General features: G+C 48.0%; 1 protein-coding gene across 3 annotated transcripts in view; it reads left to right on the top strand.

Moving 5' to 3' along the window:
• CUEDC1 (CUE domain containing 1) overlaps nt 1-27,169 on the top strand; it is an 81,767-nt gene that overhangs the window by 12,085 nt on the left and 42,513 nt on the right. For 2 of the 3 annotated variants that reach the window (XM_060259390.1, XM_060259392.1), the window contains exon 2: nt 24,201-24,827. In XM_060259390.1, the coding sequence (XP_060115373.1) occupies nt 24,537-24,827 (291 nt within the window). In that variant the 5' untranslated portion in view covers nt 24,201-24,536. Of the gene's footprint in view, nt 1-14,904; nt 14,957-18,761; nt 18,874-24,200; nt 24,828-27,169 lie in introns of those variants that run through there. The other variant, XM_060259391.1, reaches the window with a different exon arrangement.

Here is a 27,169-nt window from a genome sequence, read left to right on the forward strand (position 1 = left end):
CTGCTGATAATGAAGATGAGTCATTGCAGGAGTACTCCTGAGCAGCTGGTTGGAAATATGACATTTGAGTGTTCAGCTGTAAAACCTCCCAAGGGAGGCTTTTTGAGTGTGGACACAACAGTTATGTTAAGACACTGAAGTGCCAACACCACCTGGCAGATTCCTGGAAACCTGACTCTGGACCGAACTTTGAGTGAATTCCGAACCCCTGACCTTGGACCCAAACCTACCGCTTGGATTGAACTCTGAAACTCTGACCTTGGACTGGACGACACTGGACTTCAGAAACCTCCTCTAGTGTTGTTATCGTGGAAAACAGAACCAGACACTGTAACCTACTACCCAGAGCTTGCAAGTCAATAGTTCTCCTCTTCATCATCTTTCTTTCCTAACGTGGAATTTGTTGTCATTTTTAGACTTATCTACGGAACTGTAATCGCCAGATACTTAAATTTCTACGTTCAGATTCATTCAAGCCTGTCATTGCCAAGCACAAACCTTTGCTTTCCACAAAACTGCCGCAGGGGTGAATTCAGCAAGCGTGTGCGTTTCTCTGCCCTTGGACTGGCCTCTAAAAATGTCTGGAATGTCTCCTACCCCTCCTGTGACTAATGCACTGCTATTCCACCCTGGAATGTAAACCTTCCATACTTCTAAATTAAGCCCATGTTAATGAGAAAAGTGGAGGTGCTTAATTGAAAAGTTCCATGCCTTCCAGGCTTGCTCTCAGTTCCGTTGGGCTGAGAAGTAATTTGATCTCGGTAGGATGACTTTCTTGAAATAGTTGAGGGAATTCAAACATGAAATAAGGTTTCTAGGAACAGAGGAAGAGGATTCAGAAGGGATGAAGCCCAAAGGAGCATCTGAGATTACTGCTGCTTCCGCATAGAGGTTTTTCTCTGGTTTGGCATCTGAACTGGAGCTCTTTATGGTGGAGTACTCTAATCCTGTTCTAATCCTGCACCAGTTGCCCTTTCCCTGTTTTCAATACAAATAAAAAATAAATAAATAAAATACGCACTTTCCCAAACCTGCTTTCCTATGAGCTTCCTGGGGAGTGCACAGTCCAAGCAGCAGTTGCTCTGTCTGGTTGGGAAGGGGCAATTTTTCAAGGGTCCTACCTGTGTTGGCCCCATTTCCCTGAAATGTAGCACAAAAGCTCATGGCCAAAATTACTAATACAACTGAAATGTCTGAAAAACAAATTTGTTTGTCGGAACTTTTGGGGACACCAGTGGAATTTTTTGGGTTCACAGGAGTGTTTGGAAGAAAGAGCCACCTCTGCATGAAATTCCAATCCTAGAATGTGGATCCATGCAATATCATTGTGAATTTGAACTCACTTTCCTGTTCTGGAATTAACACAGAGATACCCCAGCAGTGCAGGGTTCCATTGTTTGGGTTAGAAACTTTGACAGTATTGAATTGTATAATTTTGATGTTTTTCGTATGAATTTTGTATGATTTATTGGATTTGAAGAACAATATCAAGAGACAAATTTGTTGTTCAAACATTTCAATTGTTTTAGTAATTTCAGCCGTGAGCTTTTGTGCTACATTTCAGGCACCGTTTTCCTTCCATCTGCTCCATGCTGTGCTTTCTGAAAAAACAGGAATTCCTATAGGGCTATATCGGTTACCAATTTGACTTGGATAGCCCAGGCTAGGCCAATCTCAGCAGATCTCAGATGCTAAGCAGTGGTTAGTATTTCAATGGGAGACCTCCAAGGAATACCAGGATCGTGACCTGGAGGCAAGCAATGGAAAGCCACCTCTGCATGTTTCTTGCCTTGAAAACCCTCCAGACTGAGTCACCATAAGTCAGCTGTGACTGGACGGCCCTTTTCACCATCATATCAATTACCAATTTGGATAATTTGTGCAGGGAAAATGGCAGCAGATGGAGGAAAATCTGCAGAAAACTGCTCTGTGGCTGCTCCCGTGCTAAATGCTGTATTTGGTGGCTGGCAGCTGTGAATGCAAAACAAAGAATCCTAGCCATGTAGATGCAGCCTAGAACAGGCTTTTGCTCGTTTTCTGTCCGCGTGGAGCTTTTTGGTGTGAAATAGCCTTCAAAGCCTGGCTTTGCCGTCAGGCAGTGTGCCTTCACTCAAGCACTTGTCAGGGTGGAAGAAGCCGCACCTGCTTGGCAGCGCAGAGACCAGGGGGAGGGGGGCAGGTATATGACACTTGGGGAACTCATAGGCAGATGTTCATTCGCTGAAGGTCCATCGGACTTGGATAGAGAGTTATTTTATTTGAAATGTTCACATTTGGATTCCTCTTCAGCTACCAGCAATTGACTTAAAAATGCATCACACCAACTGTGTCATACAAAAAATATAGCAAAGTCAAACCTGCTATAGAGCACGACTCAACACAAGAGCCAAACCAATACAGCAGCTGCCAGTACAGGTAGACAAGAACAGCAGAATATCAAACCGGCATTCCCTCAAAGCCTCTCGGAAGGAACGCCATCTTTTTTTTATTGTTCAGTCGCACAGTTGAGTCCGACTCTTTGCGACCCCATGGACAAAGTCACGCCAGGCCATCCTGTCTTCAACCATCCTCCAAAGTCTGCTCAAATTTGTATTTGTTACATCAGTAACCATCTTTACCTGACACCTAAACCGCTGGCAAGATGTGAGTCAAATTTCCCTTGGTCAGAAGTCCCACAGTGCCTTGTGCCTTCTCTGATCTTCTCCCCAACTTCTGATCCCTCCCCACATTATCCTTCCTTGGAGGTTTTTAAACAGAGGCTAGATGGCCATCTGACAGCAATGAAGATCCTGTGAATTTAGGGGGTTTCCTGCATTGTGCAGGGGGTTGGACTAGATGACCCTAGAGGTTCCTTCCAACTCTATGATTATCCCCCCCCCCTGCCCGGCATGTGCAAGACGGTCCTTCATCACTGAGCCCCTTCCCCAAAGTTTTGTGTGTTAAGCTTGTGGCTTTCTAACCCTGGCCCTCCTGGAAAGGCACTGGCTCTTGATTCCTGGGGCCACCTGAAATTGCACTGCGAATTTGTTGCTGTTGTTCAGTCGCACAGTCGAGTCCGACTCTTTGCATGGACCAAGTCACGCCAGGCTCTCCTGTCTTCCACCATCCTCCGAAGTCTGCTCAAATTCATGTTAATTATATCAGTAACACTGTCCAGCCATCTCATCTTTTGCCATCCCCTTCTTCTTTTGCTTTCTGTCTCTCCCAGCATCAGGGTCTTCTCCAGTGAGTACTCCCTTCTGATTTGGTGGCCAAAGTATTGGAGCTTCAGCTTCATATCTGACCTTCCAGGGAACGGTCAGGGTTGATTTCCCTTAGGACTGACTGATTGGATCTTCTTGCAGTCCAAGGGACTCTCAAGATTCTTCTCCAGCACTGCAGCTCAAAAGCATCTATTCTTCTGCACTCGGCCTTCCTTATGATCCAGCTCTCACAGCCATACATTACTACTGGGGATACCATCGCTTTGACTATACGGACTTTAGTTGACAGACACATCCACAGCTGAGTGTCTTTTTGGCTTTGGCCCAGCTGCTTCACTCTTTCTGTGGTTACTTGTAGTTGCCCTCTATTCTTCCCCAGTAGCATATTGGGCACCTTCTGACCTGAGGGGCTCATTCTCCAGTGCCGTATCCTTTAGCCTTTTGTTACTGTCCATGGGGTTTCCTTGGCAAGGATTCTGGAGTGGGTTGCCATTTCCTTCTCCAGTGGATTGCATTTTGTCTGGGTTCTCAGCTGCTTAATTTCCCAGCCTTTCCCTTTGCCTGGCAGCCAGCTTGCTCTAGGGAAGCCAGGCAGAGTTGCCAAATGTTGGAAGGCACAAATCTGTCAAGGGAGGGAGAAGCCAAGACAAAGGGAAGGGAGCAGGAAAGCCCAGGGTGGAGATGGAGGCCTTTTGAAAGGTCACCCGTACTTCTTTCCCTCTTAAGTGGGACAACTGAAATCATTTGGGGAGGGGCCACATGGCCCAGTATCAGAGCGTCTGCTTGGCACGCAGAAGGTCCCCGGATCAGTCCTTGGCGTCTCCAGTTGGCACCCGGTAATGCGAAAAACTGCATAAGACCCTGGAGAGCCACTGCCCATCTGAGCAGAAAATACAGCCCTTGATGGAACGAGGATAAGGCGGCTTCATGTCTTCCTTGGTGTGTCCTTTAGTGTGGAAGGAGCTGTCTGAGCTCAGCAGGAACAGCCTGACGCATTCCAGTCATGGGGAATCGGGAATTTGAATGAAGAACTGGCCTCTCCTATTCCGTCCACTTCAAGTAAGCCAGAAGGGAGAGGAGCTGACCATACTGGTGAAAAATGGGACAGTCGGCGATGCTGCAGCCATTTAGTTTTCTAAATGCCTTCCACGATCCATGACCACTGTCTCTGTGCCACTGTCTGTTTGGATGCCCCTGCTGTTTGTTCATGACAGGCCAGAGCACAGTTTGCTTATGCCTGCCGGCTCCCCTCCCTCCTCCGCTGGTGCAAGGAGACGCGTGCAGAACTCCCCCGGGCTGGGAAAACGTCAGGCAGGCTCCCCCTCTTGGCAAGCGGAACTCTGCTTCCTCCCAGCAAACAGGGATTTCCTTCCAGCAAACCAACCCATGGGAAGCATTCAAACACACTTCATGTGCAAGGGAGCAGAAAAGCAGCGCAACGAGCTGTGTTCACGTCCTGTCAGGAGCGGATGTCTAAGTGGCACCAGTGGACTTTTCCCTTTGGCATTGTGCTCAGTATTAGTCTTTCTGTGTGTTCCTTACATATCTGTTCCTTTAAAGGAACACACAAGCTCGTGCACCTATTCCCTTTCCTTCCACCGTTCCTCACTTGCCTTCTGTGTCCCACCTCCTGCTCAAGACCTGGCTTGTTTCGTTGTGTGGTCTTAGAGGGACTATTCTTTTGGGACGGTGTGTATTGGAGGGTCGGCAGCTCCAGTCTGAAGACTGGGAGTGAGCAGGAAAGGATGGGTTTCGGGAGGGGAAAGAGGGGCCTCAGTGAGGTACAATGCCACAGAGTCCACCATTTTGTCCAGAGGAATTGATCTCTGTATTCTGGAGACCAGTTGGGATTCCAAGAGATCTCCAAGCTCCACCTGGAGATTGGCAGCGCTGTGTGTGTGTGTGCGCTGTATGTTTGTGTGAGAAAAAGAGGCTGTAGCTTCTGAGAAGACACATCTGACACCCCTTTCCCCTTCATTGATCATTTTTCCTGTTTTTAAGTAGCCTAGTGTAGTATATATGAGAGAGACAGTTAACAGGATCATTTGAGTAATTGATTTTTATCTGACGATTGAGCGGCTGGGAGAGTTCTTCCATCATCACCACCCAGAACATCCTAACAAATGCATTTTAAAACAAACCAACACAATGGAGGAGAGAGCTCTAGAGCCCCCCCCCCCGCCCACACCCACCCACACCGCTGCCGCCACCCGTTCTGCAGATTGGCAAAGGAGGAAAGAGCAAGGCCTTTTCCTTTGGCCATTGGGCAAAGACCACCTGGTCTTTGGCCTCATTCTGTGCCTAATTATACATCGCAGGCCTTGCGTGTCTGCTGGGGAAACTGAGGCATAGCCCATCCCATAATAGCAGAGCAAATGGAAATCTAGAACTGCTTTGGGCCAGGTGGGAAGGCAGCAAGTTTTTTGTTGTGCAAAGAAGTACTTTTTAGGGGGGTCTGTTCTGAACCCTCTACCCATCACTTTTACTAGGCACCTGCAAGGTCAGGTCCTTCAGTAGGGGGAGAAGAAACCTGCCCGCGTCCACTTTAACATCAGTCTGCCCAGCCCATCTGCCACCCAGGTGGTGTGCAGGAGAGGAACAGAGACCGGGCAAGGCCTCTTCCAGTGCTTTTCTTTCATCCGTGGGGGTTATTATCTCTGTTGTGAAAACTGTCAGCTTTTGCTTTTGAAAAAGAAACTTGGGATATAGACCTAGAAAGTCAATTAAATTAAATCATCCTCCGTTTACTGGAGGACTGCACTGATAACACAGCTCCGCTATCAGAATTCTGCACCATCAAAAAGTAGATTCTTTGACCTGCAATTGGATTATTTTGCATCACCGGTGTTTCAGGGAATAGCACAAAGAGATGTACACTTCCTGCCACTGGCCAGCTTCTCCGTGAAGTGTGCAATGGGCTTTCTAGATGTCAACTGGAAGAAGGCCTTTGGAGAGAATTCCTTTTTAAGTCTGGCCGCAGCTGTGTCAGGCATTACCACATTCAGTCCTGAGGGGTCCATGTTCTGACATCAGCTGCTTTCTCACGGTGCCTTCGTTCAGAGGGTGAACAAGAGGCACTTCAGATCAGCCTGCTGAAACTTCTGGGTGTCGTTCTTTTCTGCAATGGGGTCAGGTGACCAGCAGTAGCCAATCCTCTCATTCTTCCTCCTATTTAAACTCCAGCTCTCCCTGTTTCTCTTCAGCCTGAGCAGCAAGGTTGCTTGAGGAAGCATCTCAGCTTCCCCTGAGGGGCTGCTGGATTTCCCCTTAGCCCTGCCTGCCTTCCACTCTGACTCCATGAGAGAGTTTTCCTCCGCTTTGCTTGGCTGACCTCAGTGCCCAGCGCTCCAGTGACAGTAAGTCCTGTTTTGTGTGTTTTGCTGAGCTGGAGACCTGAGCACCCAACAGTCCGATTGTGGTTAAAATCCGCTGGCTTCCTCCATCCACGGTTCTGGAAATTAGGTGGTCTCTTATTGATCTATTTAAAATGTTAACGTCCCATCACACTTTCAGCACACAAGGCTTCTGACCTCAAAATGAAACAGTAGAAGAATTTGTCAGTAAAACAAGAAACAGCCTGGTCTCTTTAAAAACACATCTATAGCATTAAAAACCAGAAAATAAAAACAGTAAAATTGGTTTATTTTTTAAAAAATCATAGCATTCAAAATCCATTAAAGTAGGATTCAAAGTGCATTGAAAAAATATAGTTGTTCAATTAATAAAAAGATTAGAGAGGAAGAAGAAAATTACCCCAAAGTGAGGTACTGAGTAGCAAGAGAGCGGGAATTCCACAGTTTGGGGCCCCACCACTGAGAAGGTCCTAGCTCTGGTAGCCACTTGACTCACAAAGGCTGAAAAAAAAATCTTTCTCTTCCTGCGTGTGCTACTAGTGAATAGTTGTAATAGTAACTTTCAAGAGAAGAGATTCACTTGTTTAATGCACAGTGTCATGGGCTGAGATGTGGGTTGTGCTTATTGTCTTATGCTCTTCCCGCGTGGGATTACGTTCCCCTTCCCAATCCAGGAGGGAGGACAATTGAAAGCCTCCAACTCATCCTGTGAGGACTGGGCAGACTGAGGGCAGGTATTCAAGGTCAGAGCCAACCTGTGGCTTTGGACTCCCATACAGAAAGATCAACTGCCTAGAATCCACATCACTCACGGAAGAGGCCTGGGTCTGCGCAGCCCCCACCCCCCCATGACACCAGGGACTGTCAGGCAAAGGTCATGTGATCCAGTGAATGCACCTCTTCCCTAGAGCAGGGTCAAAATGGTTGAGAAGTTGGAGATCCAGTTTTGGATCTTCCACAAATTTTAAAAAAGAAAATGTCATGGTGTATGGAGCTCAGGCCCATAGCCAGGATTTTAAAAGGAGGGGGATGTAGAAAAGTCAGGGGGCACTAAGCAGATCCCCTCCCCTGCCCACCGCAACTCAGGGAGTCCAATTCTGGGGGCCTGACTGATCAGCAGGTCTTTTAAATGTCGTGGTTGGCTGCTACTGGGTACCCCTCCCATGCAATTTAGCTCATGGTGGAGGGAGGGGTGACTCCAGCCTCTCAGATGGTGGAGGGGGGAGGGAAGTCAGGGGGCAGGGCCCCCACAGGAGCCTTGTAACTACAGGCCTGGTGGAGCTCCAGTTTGGACTGAGACTTCTTGTGGGGGCAGAGTGGGAGTTACTATTACTGTCCCTTTTGCTTTCTCAGTAGCCTTGTAGGGAAAGGGGGGAAAGATGGGGAAAAAGAGATCTAGGGTAATGGCAGCATGGGAAGGTCTGTTTCAGTAGGCCGAACTGTGGGGCTAGAAAGATTACACCTCTTGTTTCCTCCCTGTGATTTTTGTGTCAGCCCATTTAACCTTACAAAGACTCGGGATCATTTTCATCTCATCTGATTCACTCACATCAAGATGTCTCGGGTTCTGATGCAGGCTTTGCTCCAAGATTTTGCAAAATGCTGTCACGTTGCAGCCAGCTTATGGTGACCCCATCAGGTTTCCAAAGCAAGAGGCATCCAGATGTGGTTGGCCACTGCCTGCCTCTGTGGCTTCCGTGGCTGGTCTCCGAGCCGCATGCTAACCAGGGTCGACCCTGCTTAGCTGCCTAGATCTGAGGAGGTTGGGCTCGCCGGATTTCAGGTTTGAGCTTACTAGGTGGGGCCAGTAAGGAACCCCTTTTCCTGGAATTATTCATAAGGCTGAAGTAGACACATGTAGAATTCTGCTTTCCTGGGCACATCATTTTGTCATGTTATGTCTCTCTGTGTGTGTTTTCTGGCTTTACACACGACCCTGAGCCCTGCATTAAAACAACAGCGGAAGCAGGAGTAGCTGAGAGCCCCATTTGACAACTGTGGCTGCAGCCACTGTGGATCCAGGCCCAGGCAGGCTTCCTCCATTAATAGGGTTGCCAAGTCCAATTAAAGAAAAATCTGGGGACTTTGGGGGCGGAGCCAGGAGACTTTGGGGGTGGAGCCAGGAGACACTGGGGGTGGAGCCAGGAACAAGGGTGTGACAAGCATAATTGAACTCCAAGGGAGTTCTGGCCATCACATTTAAAGGGGCAGCACACCTTTTCAAATGCCTTTCTTCCATAGGAAATAATTAAGGATAGGGGCACCATCTTTTGGGGCTCATAGAATTGGACCCTCTGGTCCAATCGTTTTGAAACTTGGGGGGTATTTTGGGGAGAGGCACTAGATGCTATACTAAAAATCTGGTGCCTCTACCTCAAAAAATAGCCCCCCCCCAGGGCCCCCAATACCCACGGATCAATTCCCTATTATTCCCTATGGGAATCATTCTCCATAGGGAATAATAGAGTGCCCAGTAGACATTTCCCTCCCCCCACCACGCTTTCTAAAGGGGGGAGGGCCTCCAAGCCAGGGAATCCCCCTCCCTCTCTCTCACACACACAAATACTTACTTGGTCTTCTTCCGGAGAACTGTGCCTGCTGAGAAAACGAAAGCAAAGAAGGGAGGGGCCGTTCTCCGAAGCCCTTCCTGTTTCCTCCTTCCTGCCCAGCCTTAAAGGGACAGGGGTTTTACAAACTGCTCAGGAGCTCTACAACAGGAGCTCTCCCCCCCTCCACCCCCCCCCCCCCCCGCTTCTCAATTTTTGAAGACCGGGAGATTAAGCTGGGAACCCAGAAGTCTCCCGCTAAAGCGGGGGGATTGGGAACCCTATCCATTAACCACGGGGATGTGTCTGGTGCCCAGGATCACTTGCTTGTAAAACGATTATTAAGATGCTTTGGAGAGTCCCTGTGCGAGAGATAGTTTTAATATTTGCACATGGCCTTTGTCTTTCTAGGATGAAAGCGAGTACAAAAATTAGGAGGCCGTTCTAATTCGCAGAAATTGTTTCTTCATCCTATTTCAAGGCCCTATTCCCACAGGGACTACTGTGTAACAGCAATTGTGTTAAAAGTGCTACACAGAACACAGAGGCAACAAGCCCAGCCGCAGTGATTTGTATGTAAACCTAGACTGACAGTGCAGTTCTGTACAGAATGACTCCAGAATTCTGTGCAGAATTACACCCATTTAAATCAAGGATTGTGCTATGCAAGCTGGCGTGTTGTAGCAGCTGGAGTGTTAGATTTTGAACAGGGAGACCCCATGTCCAAATCCCCACTAGCTAGAAAGCTCACTGGATAACTCACTGGATCTCACTCTCTCATCTTTCTTCCACCTATTCGTTTTCCACCCATTGGATCCACAAATGGATTTCTTCAGAACCAGAATCCAGGTGATATTAAGCAGAACACCAAACTATCCAAGCAGCAGCATTTAGGGTGCGATCACACAAGAGATGTGGCCCGACCTAGGCATGCCTCCCATGTAGATTTAATGTGCATGATCACATGTACACATCTGCCTCCCAAGTCGTACCCTTCTACTACTGAGTCAGACCAGAGTCAGTGTCCGAGTCAGAGTCCGTGTTGTTAACACAGACTGGCTGTGGCTCTCTGGTATCTCAGGAAGAGACTTGCCACTTGCCACTTTATTTTGTGACTAGCCTGGAGGTTCCAGAGTCTGGACCTGGGACCTTCTGCATGCCTACTACTGGAGATGCCTGGGACCACCGAGATCCATCTTTTCCTGCAGTGCAGAGATGAAGCAGCCCTTTGCAAGTACAGGGGTGTCGAACTCATTTGCTATGAGGGCTGGATCTGATAGAAATGAGACCTTGTTGGGCCGGGCCATGTCAGGCCAGGCCATGTGTGTACCTATTTAAGATTAGGAAGCAGAGATATAAACTTTATAAAGGACACAGACAAACACAATTAAATGTATATATTTTTAAAACCCCTTAGAACATGCTTAAAACATTAGCACTTGTTGGTATTAAAGGTGCTTTCTTTGTATGTCTCCCATGGATTCCAGGAAACTGGGCAAAGGGAGCTCTGACCTTCCTTCCTTCCTTCCTTCCTTCCTTCCTTCCTTCCTTCCTTCCTTCCTTCCTTCCTTCCTTCCTTCCTTCCTTCCTTCCTTCCTTCCTTCCTTCCTTCCTTCCTTCCTTCCTCAGCTTTGCTGTGTGATTGAGAGAGCCTGAAAAAACGAGCTCTGCCTCCCTCCCCCCTTCTTCCCCAAGGGAGGAGCCTCAGCCAATGGAGAAAATAGAGGTTTTGCTCTGTAGCTCCTGTGCAATTGAGCAAGCCTTGCAAAGCCAGCTGCTATGCAGAAGGAAGCAAGAGAGAGGGGGAAGGAAGCAGATGATAGCCAGTTCGGGGGCCTGATTCAACCCCTGGGCTGCATGTTTGACACCCCTGACTTAGATGAACAGAGAAGAATGCAGCAAAGCTGGCAACTGAGACATTCTTGCTGCTTCTGAGTGTCTCTGATGCGTTGCAGATCATGGGGATGAGCCCCCGCCATCATCCCAAGCTTTGGAACTAAGGTGAAGGGTGAAGAGGTTCATCTGCTGTCCTGCTGAGCTTCAGACTGTGCTGCTTCCAAGTCCCTGCTGGGTTCAGTGTTGTCAGTGATGAGACTCTGTGTCTTCCCGCACTCACAGGAGGAACTGGGTCAACCACCAATTAGGCCTGGGTACCAAGAGGTCTTTCTTCTTATATGTGCCTCTGAAGCCCAGTAGGAGGTCCGGCTGTGGACACAGCGTGCAACTGCAGCAGTGAGAAAAGGCTAATTCTGAACTGTACACGATTAGGAAAGGGATTGGCTGGCCTTATCCTTGTCTAAATATATAGTGTGGGCCACCTTTGGGATACGGTGTGTAGAACTGGCTGCCCCATCGCAAAAGGTCGATGCAGAACTGGAGAAGTGTGGAAAGAGACAATCAGAATGACCAGGCTTCACACGAGTGACTGGGAGGAGGGCATGATGAAGGACTACAAAATCATATACTTTGTGGGGGGGAAAGAACAGAGAACTTTCCCTCCCTCTTTCATAATATGAGAACTTTGGAGGGGGGGTGGTCCCTGTAACATTGATGAGGGGGTCTGTTTAGGACAGACAAGAGGAGGTGCTTCTTGGCACAGTCTTAATTAGCATGTGGAATGCACTGCCACAAGATATAAAACTTGTATGGCTTTAACTGAAGATTGAACACATTTATGGAGCTCCATCAGTGGTCAGTTTGGTGTAGTGAGCCAGTTTGGTGTAATGGTTGAGTGTGCAGGCTCTTATCTGGGAGAACCAAGTTTGATTCCTCACTCCTTCATATGCACCTGCTGGAGTGACCTTGGGTCATTCACATGTTCACGCAGAGCAGCTTCTATTAGAGCTCCTTCACCCCCACCTGCCTCGCAGAGTGTCTGTTGCGGGGAGGGGAAGAGAAAGGAGATTGTAAACCACTGAGACTCCTTCGGGTAGTGAAAGGCAGGGTATAAATCCAATCTCCTCCTGCTGCTGCTGCTAAGGATAAGTGTTCAGAAGCATGGTACCTCTAGTTACCAATGACTGGAGCATAGCAAAGGAGGGAGAGCCTTTGGCCTCAGTGCCCTGTTTGTAGGCCCTCCAGGAGTGTCTGGTTGGTCACTGAGTCAAACAGTATGCTGGGATTCGCTGGACCATTTTGTTCCAGGGCAGGTGCTTGCTAGTTATAGTCCAGGGTGTTGCTGGGGAGAGCACTGGTGAGGTATGGTCTGCGTTAGGAGCCTGAGCATTTCTTTAATGTGACTTTACTGTCATGAGTAAAACAGCTTTGAATGGAATGTGTAGGAGGCTTTTTTGGCAGGACGAAAACGTTTGTGAGTGCCAAAAGCTCTGAATGAATGGTGTGTGTGTGTGTGTGTGTGTGTGTGAAAAGCATGTGTTTTCAGGCCCAGTGAGAGGCGTTCATGGACAAATTGCAGAAGAGTGCAATATGGTTTTGATCTGTTCGAAACGGCAGCGGACAAGCCAGCTTTTTTCCAAGCCCATCTGTGCAGCGATGGCAACAGCTATGATTATTTGTGCTGTATTGTGTGTGTGTGGCGGAGGTGGGGGTGGGGAAGAACAGCTAAGAGGAAACTTTCACGCCTAACTCTTTCCAGCCGGTGGATCACGAGAGAGCACTTGGCAATTGCTATGTTTCAGGGCTGGGAGGAGAATAATTCCCCAGCTGTTTTACAGCTGTTGCCCTCCTCTGGTTGGCCCCCATGTTCAGAGGCGGTAGACCTCTGAATGCCGGATGTTGGAGACATCTAGAGAGGAGGAATCTCTGTACCCTGGTTGTGAACCTCTCAGAAGCATTCTGTCTGGCCACCCGCCGGGCTGGATGGTAACATTAGCCTTCAGCCATTCTTGACCTTGGCGAGAGCATTCAAGGCCTCCTTTTAATCCAATTTAGCTGGTCCTGAGCTAGACGGACCCTTCATCTGGACACCAGACATTCAGTAGGAATGGAGGAGGTGTAACAGTGCATGTTGCGTTCTGGGGCGTGTCTCTGTTTGATTTCCCACTCCTTCCCGACTGCAGAAGTCTCACCCCATGTAGGACTCCTAGGAGGCGAACAACTGCAACCCCACAGCCAAACTCCACCACACTGTATCAGCAGGGCCAGCCTTAGACTGTCTGGCACCCTAGGCAAGGCTGACTCCTCCCCCCTCCCTTGCACTGATAACATCACTGAGTTACATGGGGGGGCACCCAATTTGGCACACCCAGAAGGCTGGCACCCTAGGCAATTGCCCAGTGGCAGGGCCAGCCCTGTCTATCAGCACCCTCGTTTTGTGCAACAGCCATGTTCCCTGCCCTGGTCTGCGAACACAGCAGTTGGGCCTGTCTGGTCCAGACCGAGGAGGTGGTGGGGTATGGCTGGAAGAGGGACTGGAACGTGGAACTGAGATGGGGACAGGAGGGCAGCACTGGCTGAGACAGAGAACCTCAGCGATGGGTTGAGGGGGGCAGCACCTGCTTCCCAGTCCAGAATTATGGTCTGTGGTGTTGGTATCCCAGCCTGGCCTGCTGGCAGCGGCCAATACATAAAGTAGAGAATCCCTGGGTGAATGTTAGGGCTTCTGGTTTCTGCAGCGCATGGGGCCAGCCCAACCGCTATGGGCACAATGGCCTAGGCCAGGAGCACCTGATTTTGAGGGATGCCAAAAGGGCAAGAGGATCTTCCTCTGCTGGCTTGGTGGAAAGCTTGGCATTTGCTGGCTTCTGGGATGTGTCTATTTACTCTGGTCTTCTCAGAGCTGCCAGGCCTCTGCTGGGGTGAGGGATCCTTTGCCCCCAGCTGGTGCCCCCCCCCCCATTAGCTGGCAGCAGGGGAAGTCCTAGGCTGGCAACTCAACAGTGCAGCATTGTACATTCCAGTGGAATTTGTGTCTGCCCGAAACTTCTCGCACTGGAGATTGTAGCAGCCGTGCTCTACCCCCTTTTCCAGATTAAGATGTCTTTCTAATGCAGCACCTCAAAGGACCTGATGATTTCTGCAGCTCGTCACAGAGCAGAGGCATGGCAAATGCATGTGAAATGGCAAGCGTGCATTGGGCCTAGCATGCAAAATAGACCAAGGAGAATTGTCTGGCCCCTTGGTGGGCTGGTAATAACCAGTTCCTCTGCCACCTTGGAGATGTTCATTTAATTGAATGCAGTCTGCTACTGGATTAGCATCCCTTTGCTTGTCAGTTAATGAGGTTGGTCTGAAGCTCCTTGGTCTCTGCCTCCTCCTCCAGCCACACATCAGCAAAGCTCCGGAGGTTTATGTGGAAATGTTCGATTTGTCTGGACGCTTCTTTGCAGATGACTCAGACGGCTGGGGTCAGGGCCTTGGGGTTGCAAAGCGGTAATCAAAACACCTCTGAGGTTTTTTACCTGCTTCAGCAGTGCGTGGCTTGAATCACTAAAGCAGCCGTTTACAAAGAGCTTGCTGTGAGAGAGGCTGAGGTGGGACTAGAGCACAGAGCCAGCGTTTCTGAGCCAGTATAGCGTAGTGGTTAGAGTGTTGGATGTAGGAGACATGAGTTCAAATCACCCCTCTGCCCTAGAAGTTTGCAGGATGACGTTGGGCCAATTACCCTCTCTCAGCGTAGCCTGCCTCACAGGGTTATTATTGTGAGTATAAAATAGAGGAGGGGAGAGTGAGGTTGTCAGCTACGATGGGTCCTCATTAGGGAGAAAAGTAGGGTATAAATGTATAAATAAATGTCTGATGCTTCCTCTACTTTGTGTCCATAAGGTGGTCCTTGTTTGGAGAAAGACACAGTACAACTTTTTTCTTTATTCCGATATTTATGCTCCGCTTTCCCCCCAACAGGCCCACAACAGCTTACTACGTTGCTTTTGCCAACTCACAACAACCCTGCAAGGTAAGGTTGTCAGGCAGAGAGAAAGAGAAAGAGGCTCAAGTTACCCAGTGGCAGGCTGGGGGTTCCAAATTTCCACACCCTGAATCCAACTGTGGCATCACAGTGGCTCTCCATCAGCCCCACTAGCTTAAGAACAAAGCTTCAGGGTGCAGAGGCATCTTGGGGGGGGGAGGCAGCAGACATCCTGATAAAATGCTGCAACTATACCTGTCCATGTCTGTGCAGCTTTCCTTCCTTGGGCCAGATCACCTGACCCTTTACCCATCTTGAGCAGGCTTACCTAATCAAACCAGGGCAGGTACATCAGTCATCTGGTGGCACAGGGGGAGGAACCTGTTCTGTGAAAATGTACACCGAGTAAGGAACAGCGGTTGGCTTTTATATCAGCCAGTGGCTCTGGATTGGTTTCTGTTGTCACCTGACTCCCCGGACCCTAAGGATTCTGGGCTTTTCCTGTGTGTCTCAGCCAGAACAGCCTGCACTTCCATCTTCTGAACAGCAGCCTGGTTGGCAAGACTCTCGTTCTAAGCCCCGCCCCTCTGACATGGACCATCTCCCACAGCATCCCAAATCCAGCAGCTGCTTTGCCTTTATTTCGCCTCATAATCGGGTGGCCTCTGGTACCATCCCTCCACGCCGGAGGGACCCACAAGCCAATCATCATGATGACTTCTGTGTTTTGTCAGTTTGCAAGCTGTCCAGTTCTGATTTTGTTTCTGTATGGAGTTATGTGTGTAAAGGAGGAGGGGGTGGAAAGGGCAGTTTCAGTGAACCACTTAGGTGGCTCACGTCTCTACAAAGGGCATCGATCAGGGTTCTGTTGTAGAGCCATGTTTGGATGCACTGCATGGCAGCGTCTTAACACCGTACTGCTTAACCTGCTGCATACAGTGGGTAAAGAAAGAAACAAATAACTGTGCAGAATTAGTAATATCCACCATCTAGATATGTAATCAACAATGAATACAGTCAATATGAGAATTCGTACACATAATTCAAACCATAACACATATCTCATTCTCACAAAAGACACCAAATACAATAGCACCACTGTGACCGCGGTCACACTCACCGTTAAATCCATCCCTAACCCGTCGCTATTATACCCCGCAGCTTTTTTACAACGAATTTCCTGATCAGACATCCCTCCATCCTTCAGTTCTAAGCAGCGTTGGTCCCGTCGCTGGTTGATCAGAGGTCTCAACCGGACCTCATTTTTTGAGATGACATTCCGCACTTGCACAAGTTCTGTACCGTGGGATATTGTGCTTGGCTTTTTTTTTTTTTTAAGGTGCCAGAAAAGGTGGGCGATCTGCCCCCCCATTTAAACACCCAGAAAGGAAGGGGAAGCCCAGGAGCTCTCTTTGCTGTCTCTCTGCCTGGTGGGGAGACACCAAAGGTGGGTGATCTTCCTCCCCCCCCATTTAAATGCCCCACCGTGGTGTTTAAATGGAGGGGGGCACAGCAACTCTCTTTGCTGTCTCTCCGCCTGGCGGGGAGATGGCAAAGGTGGGTCATCTTCCTCCCCTGGCAGGGAGACAGCAAAGGTGGGCGATCTGCCCCCCCCCCCCATTTAGGAAAGGTCCCCTGTGCAAGCACCAGTCGTTTTCGACTCTGGGGTGATGCAGCTTTCACAAAGTGTTCATGGCAGCCCTTTTACGGGGTGGTTTGCCATTGCCTTCCCCAGTCATCTATACTTCCCCCTTCCCCCCAGCAAGCTGGGTACATATTTTACCGATCTCAGAAGGTTGGAAGGCTGAGTCAACAATTGCTGGCGCAATGATATCATTTGGAGTGGGCTCTCGCAGGGAAGTGGATGTGCGCTTGTGACGAGTCGGCTACAATGGAGCGTTCAAACATAGAAAGTATGCGTGGAAGTTGTCAGAAGCATTCTTATTCCAGATTTAATGTACTGTCAAAAAAGTCCGCATCTCAGTCGTGGCATTTCGGGACACGAACAAGCCAACGACCATTGCCAGATGCTGATGTTTGGACAACTGCATAAAATCCGACATGCATCTGGCTTTCATCCATGCCCATGTCGTCAGTTTATGTGCGTCTGACCTCGGCCTGTGCATTCTCAAATGGTTGCTGTCCCAGAGTCCCAATATCTCATGGTTCACAGTCCAATGTTCTGCAGTTCGAAATCCACTTGTAAAACATTTGTATGGGAGACCCAAAGAGAAGTCCATTCCAAATATATATATAATGCAATATTTCCAGTACTCACTTGAACAAAGTGACTGCAAGCCACTCTTCGGTAAGAATGTTCCACAAGCTGCTCCTTAGCAAGCCGCTAATTTGACACTCCCACCGGCTTGTAATACTGTTTCACACTCAAGGCTTCCTCAGGAACAATTCCTCCACATACTGGTAAACAGTCAATAAAATTACACAGTATGTAGTACGTCAATAATAAATGTGGCCCTTTTGTGGTTCCAGAAGGTAGGACCAGAACCAAGGGGTTGAAATTAAATCAAAAGAGGTTCCGGCTCAACATTAGGAAGAACTCCCTGACCGTTAGAGTGATTCCTCAGTGGAACAGGCTTCCTCGGAAGGTGGTGGGCTCTCCTTCCTTGGTGGTTTTTAAACAGAGGCTAGATGGCCATCTGACAGCAATGAAGATCCTGTGAATTTAAGGGGAGGTATTTGTGAGTTTCCTGCATTGTGCAGGGGGTTGGACTAGATGACCTTGGAGGTCACCTTCCAACTCTATGATTCTTTGATTCTAGTTGTACTCCCAAAAAACACATACAAAGCTTACATACCATAATATTAGTATTCACTCACTCACTGCGGGTGGCGCAATGTGTGTCTGTATTAGTTCTTGTCAAGGAAGTGTCTATTTGTAGTTTTAGTGATGGGGAGTCTAGAAAGGCCTCACTGCAAAGCCAGTGTGTATAACCAGCCTCTGAAGGGCCAGACATTTCCTTTCATCGTATCTGGCCTTCTTTGCTTGCTACAAATGAGCAGGCCAGTTCATAGAGCCTGCCATTCGTCAGAGTTGCTTTTATTTATTTTTATTTTAAAATGTTTCTAGTTCTCGCTCTAAAGAATATTTCCACAATGCAGGTAGAGCATCACAAAAAGCCAACAACATAAAAGCAGATCAAAATAAAACTATTAAAATCAATGTTTGAAAAAAATGCAGTGTAAACTTACAAAAACTCGACACCGTGAAAGCAGCCAGCATAGTCTTTTTAAAAAACACACAGGGCGTTTTCGCACTCACCTTCAAGTGGTGTGACCACCCTCCTCACGCCGGCGGATCTGCAGGGATTTCGCACCAGAAGCGCCAGCGCACCCAAAAGAGCCGGCGACTTCCGTCGCGAAACCAGCTCAAGCGTTTTCCTGCTTCTTGGCGGTTTCCGTTTGAGCTGGTTTCGCGACGGAAGTCGCCGGCTCTTTTGGGTGCGCCGGCGCTTCTGGTGCGAAATCCCTGCAGATCCGCCGGCGTGAGGAGGGTGGTCGCACCACTTGAAGGTCAGTGCGAAAACGCCCACAGATAAATTGGGAGGGATTTAAAAAGAAGAAAGAAGAAAAGATTTCAAAGAAAAAAGATTTCTTGAGTGGGTGAGGAACAGTGATGTAAACCCTTCAGAAAAGAAAAACATTATCACCCAGGGAGGAGATGCCAGAATTTAAGGTATGAGCAAAAGCCTGAATTTACTCTGAAAGCTGATTCATTTCAGCCCCAACTCTGCATTTTTCTGTCCATTCTCCCCCTTCCCCTCCTTCTGTGTAACTGATTTCAGATTTAATTGATTAATTGAAAACTGAGCTGAAAATGCGTGTTTTCTTACAGGTTGTGGCTGTTCCCCCCATCAGTCTGAATAGGCGATGAAAGGATCTCCTTGTAAAGAAAAGGTTTCTTGGAATTTCTGGGGAACAGGATGACGACACCGTGAACTATTTCTGTAAGTCCTGTGTGCTCCAGAAATGGCAGGGACCAGATTTTAAAGCCTCATCCACAAAATCCTAGAGAGGAGAGAAAGTTAACTGGTGAGGAAGCTTAATTCTACTAGAACTGGGTGAATTCATGAGTCAGTCTGGATTTGGGACCCTGGCCTGGTAGTGGGTCTCCACGGGGTTGTTGTGAGGATAAAATCGAGGAGAGGAGAACGATGGAAGCCACTTTGGGTTGGTGGGGTATAATTGAATACAATACATAATAAATTTGTCTTGGAGTACGTGGTGCATAAGGAGTGGCTCTGAAAGTCAAAAAGTTAATGACAGGGTAGATTATTTATTTATTTTACTTCATGTATGAGCACCCAAGGCAGCTTATATTTTTTTCTTCTCTGTTTTCTCCTCACAACTCTGTGACGTAGGCCAGGCTGAAAGTGTGTGACTGGCCCAAGGTCAGCCAACTTCCCTGCCGGGGGTGGGGGAAGTGTTGAAGCTGACTCTCCCAGATCCTAGTCCAAGAAACTAACTGCCACACCTCACTGGTTTAGAGCTAGTGACTGACCCAAACTCAGCTAGCTGATTTTGAGGGACTCGTACCCCAGTCTCCCTCCTCAGAATCCAAAGCAAACATACCCCACTGTCTCTTTTGCATGCAAAAATAACATCTGAGGAGCCTTCCCTGCCTTTCTGTGCCTGGCTCCTAATTTCAGGTGCCAGGTTAAGTTTTTTCCTACTTGTGAAGGGCTATTTTATGGGTGTGGTTGGGGGTTTCACCCCTTTGTTTTTGATGTTGTTGCTTTCTTAAAGATGTCTTGGTGCCAATATTTTAATGAATTAATGAGTGTTGCTGAGGTTTTGGTACACTGTATATTCATGCTTTTTAATTTTATTTTTACTTCAGAGGCCTGTTGGCAGAGTAGACGGTTCTTGTTTAAGTCAGGGATAGCACAGACATTGAATGAACTTCTGCAGTCCCAAGAACTTCCCTGGGCTGACGGTGTGGCAGGGCAGCAAAGGAAGAGTCAGGGAAAAATGGATTTTAATACAGAAAGTAGGCTAAGGAAGATAACAGGGCAAAGACAGATAACTGAGGAAAGGGAGTGGCTGAATGGTGAAAAAAGGCCATGGACTCTGAGAGCTGTTTCAGAGGGGAGCCAGTTCGTTTTTGCCAGATGATCTGTTCAGAATCTTTGGGTCGGAATCTCTAAGGTCGTTTTCGCACTCACCTTCAGCCGGCGCGACCCCCCTCTTCACCGCGCAGGATCTGCGCGGATTTCGCACTAAATGCCACGGAGCAGCCGGAAGAGCTGGAAACTCCCGGCGCAAAAGCCGCTCAAACGTAAACCGCCAAAAAGCAGTTTCCGTTTGCGCGGCTTTTGCGACAGGAGTTTCCGGCTCTTCCGGCTGCTCCGCGGCATTTAGTGCGAAATCCGCGCAGATCCTGTGTGGTGAAGAGGGGGGTCGCGCCGGCTGGAGGTGAGTGCGAAAACGACCTAACTGTTACCTCAGCCAGCGGTAACCTGTCAATCTGGTATAACTTTTTTGAAAAAATCCTGTTGTTCCTCCAAAGTGCTGCATCCATGATTCTGCCTCCATTTTGTCCTCACAACAACCCTGTGAGGTAGGTGAGGCTAAGAGAGTGTTGGGCCCAAGGTCACCCAGGGAGTTTCATGGTTAACCTCGCACATACCCACTTATCTTACACCTAGTTTAAAGAGACGTGGGGTGCTCATTCTGTCTGGCCCCCAAACCCTCATTCAGCCCATTTTCCCAGCAGTGCCACCACAATTCCTTCTAAATAACCTGAAAGGGAAGTCTCCCCCTCCCCTTATTCTGCTGCTGTTCTTAATGAGGGGGGGTTTCTGGGAGAGGTCTGCGGGCTCACATGAATGCAACACGACCTGCCATGGATGACAACAGCGGCAGGAAATTCCTCCCACACATGTAGCCTCCGCTCTTTCCCACTCACCTTCCTGCTGGAAACTTGCTTTCCATGCTGGGAATTGGTACCCTGCTCACCTTCCCAAAACAGCTGTCATCAAAATTAGGGCAGCCCCAAGTCATCTCTGTTTGTGTGAAGCAGGGGTCCCCAACTTTGTAGAGCCCGTGGAACTGGAATTCTGACACAGGTTGGTGGGAGAACCACAAAATGGCTGCCATGGGAGGCCAAGTCATCTGCAGAGTGTTGGGGAGGGAGGTTATGAATAACTTTTAACACCAACTCTTCAGAATTTCAGGCAGAAGCTCTGTTTTAAAGAATTCCTTTTAAAATGACATTGTGTGTGACGCTCTGGTTTGGGGGCAAAACTCTATTTCGGGTGCATTGACAGCAAATGACATCATAGTCTTGGGAATGTTGTGTGGCAACAGCCCTGTTTGGGGATGGGCTTCACCTGCTGGCCAACTGGCTGGCAGTGGATCAAAGCCACCAAAGGCTGGGGAACCCTCATTGGGACCTGGGGGCTGGCAACCCGTGTGTGTGTGTAAATGAGAGAGAGAAAGAATATTTACATGGGGATTTATAGGACTAAACTAAACCCCCAGTGGCTTCTTATGTCACTTGACTGTCACTGAATGAGCAAGCTGCAGTACCTCTGCTCACCCAGCTGCACTGGCAGCCCTAGGACAGCCGGTTCCCCGCCCAGTGTGGGAGCTACCGTGGAGAGTAAGGTCTGCTGCCAGAGTCCCAGGCTCCTGGACCTTGGGGCCTTACAGAACCATGTGCAAGGGTGGTGGAAATCGGGGATGCTTCATACAAACCTTGCAGTAAGACAGAAGAACACGAGAAAACGAAAGGTAGGCCAGGCTCCTAAAAGGGATATTGGTGTGGCCCTCCAGCATTACTCGTTGCCTGGGATCCCCTTGCTCAGCACACTCTGTTAATTGCAAGGGAAAATTCAAAGTGTGGAAGGCGATAGGTTTTTTCATTGCTTGCACAGAGTGCGCAGCTGCTGTGCATAACAGATATGCATGGACAGAGCTTGTTGCTTTGGATTCTGCTTGCAAGATGTCTCGCTAAGAGGTTCTAATAATATTTCTCTCACTTTGGGACTCCCCCTCCCCACCATTGAAGTTTAAATATTTTCTATTTGAAATCTTCCACCTTCTGCTTAAAGGAAATTGGGTAATGGGAAATGTCCAGAATTCATTCTCAGTGCAGTTTCATCCATCAGTAGGGTTGTCAATCCCCAGTTGGGGGCAGGGGATCCCCCGGTTTGGAGGCCCTCCCCCCGCTTCAGGGTCATCAGAAAGCGGGGGGAGGGGAGGGAAATGTCTGCTGGGAACTCTATTATTCCCTATGGAAATTTATTCCCATAGAAAATCATGGAGAATTGATCCGTGGGTATCTGGGGCTCAGGGGGGGCTGTTTTTTGGGGTAGAGGCACCAAATTTTCAGTATAGCATCTGGTGCCTCTCCCCAAAATAACCGCCACGTTTCAAAACGATTGGACTAGAGGGTCCAATTCTATGAGCCCCAAAAGAAGGCGCCCCTATCCTTCATTATTTCCTATGGAAGGAAGACATTTTAAAAAGTGTGCTGTCCCTTTAAATGTGATGGCCCGAACTCTCTTGGAGTTCAATTATGCTTGTCACACCCTTGCTCCTGGCTCCACCCCCAATGTCTCCTGGCTCCACCCCCAAAGTCTCCTGGCTCCACCCCCCAAAGTCCCCAGATATTTCTTGAATTGGACTGGCAACCCTATCCATCAGTAGAGGCTGTGCCTGGAATAAATGGTACTTCGCTTATGTTTTCTAAGATAAATGGGCAAAAATGTTAATCTTGGAATCCATGGCGCTTTTCCTCACTTCCTTTGGGTGGCTTTGAGATCTTTGAGAAGTGCTGAGCCGCAATTTTCTAATATTTCAGCAGTTTTGAAAATTGCTTGTTTAGTAGCATGTATCATGCTTGCAACCTGGTTTGTTAGTTTCACATTTCCAAACAAATGGCTGCTGGAAAGAACTAGGAGGAGGGGCCAGATTCAGGGTGAGGCCATGATGAGATCTAGGCAGGCTTATGGGCAGAATTTGGAGAGAGTGGGCTGGGGTCAGAGCTGACCGCATGATGCAGGACTGTCTTCCCCCTCCCCTCAGTACTGGGGAGGAAGAGGTAATTTTGTATTAAACATGGTGAGGGTACTTGCAAACTGGTATCCCCACTCCACCCAGGGGTCATTTTGTAGAAAAAGAGGTGCCAGAGCTCATTAGCACAACTCATTTGCATATGCCACACACCCGTGACATCTCCGGAAGGTATACTGAATTATATCAGCTCAGCATCTACCCTAAAATGCTTGTTGAATTATAATTGTCCTAATAAAACCTTACTCCCCCTCATACTTTTTAAATTACTTTCTCCTATGTGGCCACAGTGGCACTATTATTATATTATTTATTGCATTTGATTAATCGCCCTCTCCCGACTAGTGCCAGGCTCAGGGTGATGTACAACAGTAAAAAACACACATATATAAAATCAATTACATTAAAATTTACAGACCCTGATGGCGTCTTTAAAGTGCTCTTAGTTATTACATCACATCAGGGGTGAGGGGTTTCTATGAAGATTTCCATCTGTCTGCTTTGTAGGTTTTGGTTATTTTCCCATTTTTTGTGGGGGAAAAATATTAGGAAGTTTGTCAAATCTTAGAGTTCTGTGTAAATAAAAAAACGCTAAGAGACACCATAAATTTTAAACAAGACAGTACAATGTAGAGGTCAGTGGTGTTCTGACCAAGCTTGCACATAGAACTTCAAATAAACAAGAGCGTGTAGCAAAAAGACATTCACAGACATTTCAAAACAGTCTTTCCAATCACAAAGAAGTAACAGTATTCCAGTATTTAGTTCGTAGAACTAAAGGAAGCCCTTCCAAAGACGTCTGTTCTAGATATCAAGACGTTTCATCCGCCTTTCTTCAGTTTGGAGGCTTATTTATCACTGGAACCCAATCTTTACAGTACATTCATAGAAGACCAACAAGGTTCAGAACATGTCTGTTAGATTTCCAGGTTCCCAAAAAATCTTAGAGTTCAACAAAATTCTCACAGGGGGTTTGAACAATGGAGCCCAGAAGCAAGTATTGGAGGGAGGTGGTTAAGAAAGAAAGAGCACTATAAAATCCAGAGGTTCTGGAGCTCCACTCCTGTGAACTCCTGCCCAAATGAGGCCTGGCTCCACCTAATGGTATGCCTTTGTCCTCACCCTGTATGTAAATTTTCACCGGGATCTGTAACATTTGCTTAAGAGTTTCTAGCCAAATTCATTCCAGCTTCAAATTAATGTCTGCTACTGCAATGAATACTTTTCTAATATCTGTTTGTGTTTGTTTCTTCAGTTAAACATGCCTCTTAGGCTTTGGACGCTGTAGTGTTTTTGGAGGTGTGGCTTTGGACCGCTGTTGTGGCTGAGTCCTTCTGGGTGGAAACACTTCAGGACCGTTGTGCCCTCTTGCCGCGGCATCTTCAATGTTCCACATTTGTGTTGTGGATTACCGACCGGCAGTGTTAGAAGATGGCTACGTAGTCTCTTGACAGTGGGACTGGAAGGCCGGCCGTGCCTCTTCCTGTCTCCCCCCCGCGCCCCGGGATTTATACCTTCTGCTGGTTTTCTTTTTGCTACCTCAACAGTTGATTTGAAAAGGTTAAACATTTTCCAAAAGCAGTTATCAAAAATGACAAGTCTGTTCCGCCGGAGCAGCAGCAATGGCGGCTCAAGGAACAGCTCTTCCGCACAGGAACTCAACAACAGCCGGCCCGCCAGGCAGGTGCGGCGGCTGGAGTTTAATCAGGCCATGGAGGATTTCAAGACTATGTTTCCCAATATGGATTACGACATCATTGAATGTGTTTTGAGGGCTAACAACGGAGCTGTGGATGCCACCATCGATCAGCTGTTGCAGATGAACTTAGACGGCAGCAGTTATGACGACAGCTCGGATTCAGACGACAGTATTCCTCCTGAGGTAACTGTGCCGTGAGGTGGGAAGGCGGGTAGGGAAGATGCCCACTCCTTGCCAGAGTAAAGGGCAGACTAACCCACAGAGTGCTCCTGGATTCGAATCTAGCTCTTCTACTGCAGAGCAACACAGCCACCCTCTGAGAGCATTTGTTATGTTTGCTAGGTTAGCAAAAATGAATGGGAATAACAACAGAGCTTTGAGTGGCATTGGTCTTAATCAGTTTCCGTTGAGCAATTAATGACCGCATGTGTTGCATTTCCTAGCGTGGGGTCTTTTCTCTTACCCATCTGAAATTTGGCACAGGCAGGGCCAACCCTCCCACTAGGCAAATTAGGCATTTGTCTAGGGTGCCGGGCTGAGGAGGGAATCAAATAGGGCCCTCCTCGCCTGGCACCATAGGCAAATGCCCAGATTTTGCCCTGTGAGGACTCCCGGCCTACGCACAGCCTCCGTATTGCTCCCTGAGCATCCTCCCCGGGGGGGTGGGGATGGAGTGCAAGAGGGGAGGGGAGGGGAGGGGGCAGCCCAGGAGGTGGCACCGTGGAGTGAGTAGTGGGTAGGTGGTCTGCCTGGGGCATCGCGTACCCTAGGGGTGGCCCAGGGCACAAGGGATCCCTTGGTACAGTCCCTGAGAATTTCATCTAAATGGGATGCATAGCAGACTGCCTCTCCCTGTATCCACCTGTGGGATGGCTCCTTTCCTCAGACCAATGCCTACTGATTATTCCCTCCTGTCGAGTAGTTAGGATGGTCACAGCTCTTCCTGAAGTTGTTTGGGAGCTTTCTGCTTGGTTGAGATTCCGCAAGTTGTGTGAGGTGGGCTTTAGGCACTGCCGTTTTATTTTTAATTACATACATATGTTAGTTTTTATGAGTTTGTAATTGAATATTGCTTTTATTACCGTTGTAACTCACCTTGAGCCCAGTTTAGGAGAAAGCTAGGCTTAAATGTGTGCTTAAAAAAAATACAGGAGGTTTAGTCTGGAAATGTCTTCTTCAAAACCAAAAGGGAATGAAAGCAGATTTAAAAATGAAATGAATGTATGTGATGGGTATTTAAAAAAATGAAAATAATGAGTTTACAGAAAATGAAAGAAGCTTTTGAAACAAGAATGAACATGAAGATGACAACATGACCATGTCCATAGTGGTTGCTATTTCTGTTTGGCTGTTTGAGGAGGTGGGAGGGGAGAGCCATGTGGAGGAAGGGAGGGATTGAGAGATCTTCCGCCCACCCCATAGTCAATTGGATGTAAGATGTTCAGCTTGTGGTTGTAAGATGTACTACATGGTGTGTTTTGCTCAATTGTTACTTGTGCATTATAGCTTCGTGTTCAGTAATAAGTAAAAGGGCACAATCAGACTCAGCTATAAATTGTTTGTTTCAGAGTACCAGATGGCAGCATTTAATTTTTAGATCCCAGTTCTTGCTGATAGTTATAAAATGCACATGCCATTGCATTCTGGCCTGTGCTTTCAATGCAGAGCTCATGCTTTGTGTACTGGAGGTTCCGTATTGTTCTTTCCTGGCATCTTGACATTGAAGGATCTTGGCCTGCAAAAAGTCTCTGCATGAGAGCTGCCGTCCGAGCAGACTATACTAGTCGAGATGGACCCATGGCCTGACTCTGCAGAAGGCAACTTCCAGCATTCACACACTCCCACAAAACCAAGCCCAAAGCAGTTTGTGATACAAAGAATAAAAAGCATTGTGGTTGCAGACTTAGCTTGATGGATAGATTCATCCATTGGTGCTTTAGTTGACTAACGAGGGAGGATAACTTTAAATGGTAGGACTTTGTTAGACGCCAGATGGTTAGCCGATGGAGTCTTTAGGGAGCTGGCTGTTTACTTCAACAGTTCAAGAGGCAGCTAGTACAGTCTAGAACTGCCAGTCTCTAGAAGCAACAAGTGAGAATTGAAATGCCCAGTAGTGAACATCCAGAGCAGGCGAGACATCAAATCCCAACAGCAGCAATGTGTGGAAAAGTCCAGGCACTTAGCCAGACTGAGAAACAGGTTCTAAGGCTGGGGCTTTATAATGTTTGGTGGGCAGAGATTGGTCCATGGGGGTCAGGTGATAGGGCTGGTATCGCAAACTAGGTGGCGCTGTTGAAGAATCCAGCTTGCCAGTAAGGTTGGTAGGAGGAGTAAAAGACTGATAGTGGAGAAGAAAGAATACCAGACCACTGGGAGTTCCAACCTGACCCCTCCAGTACGCCACAGGATGCAAATTAAAGGCATGTTGATTCCACCCCCATCTGGTGAGTTACCAGAAAAAGAAAATATTATTCTTTCCTTCCAACAATGAAAAGTACATCTGTGTTTATATGTTTATTAAACTC

The sequence above is a fragment of the Heteronotia binoei genome, chromosome 18 (genome assembly GCF_032191835.1).
Source record: "Heteronotia binoei isolate CCM8104 ecotype False Entrance Well chromosome 18, APGP_CSIRO_Hbin_v1, whole genome shotgun sequence".
NCBI lineage: Eukaryota > Metazoa > Chordata > Lepidosauria > Squamata > Gekkonidae > Heteronotia > Heteronotia binoei.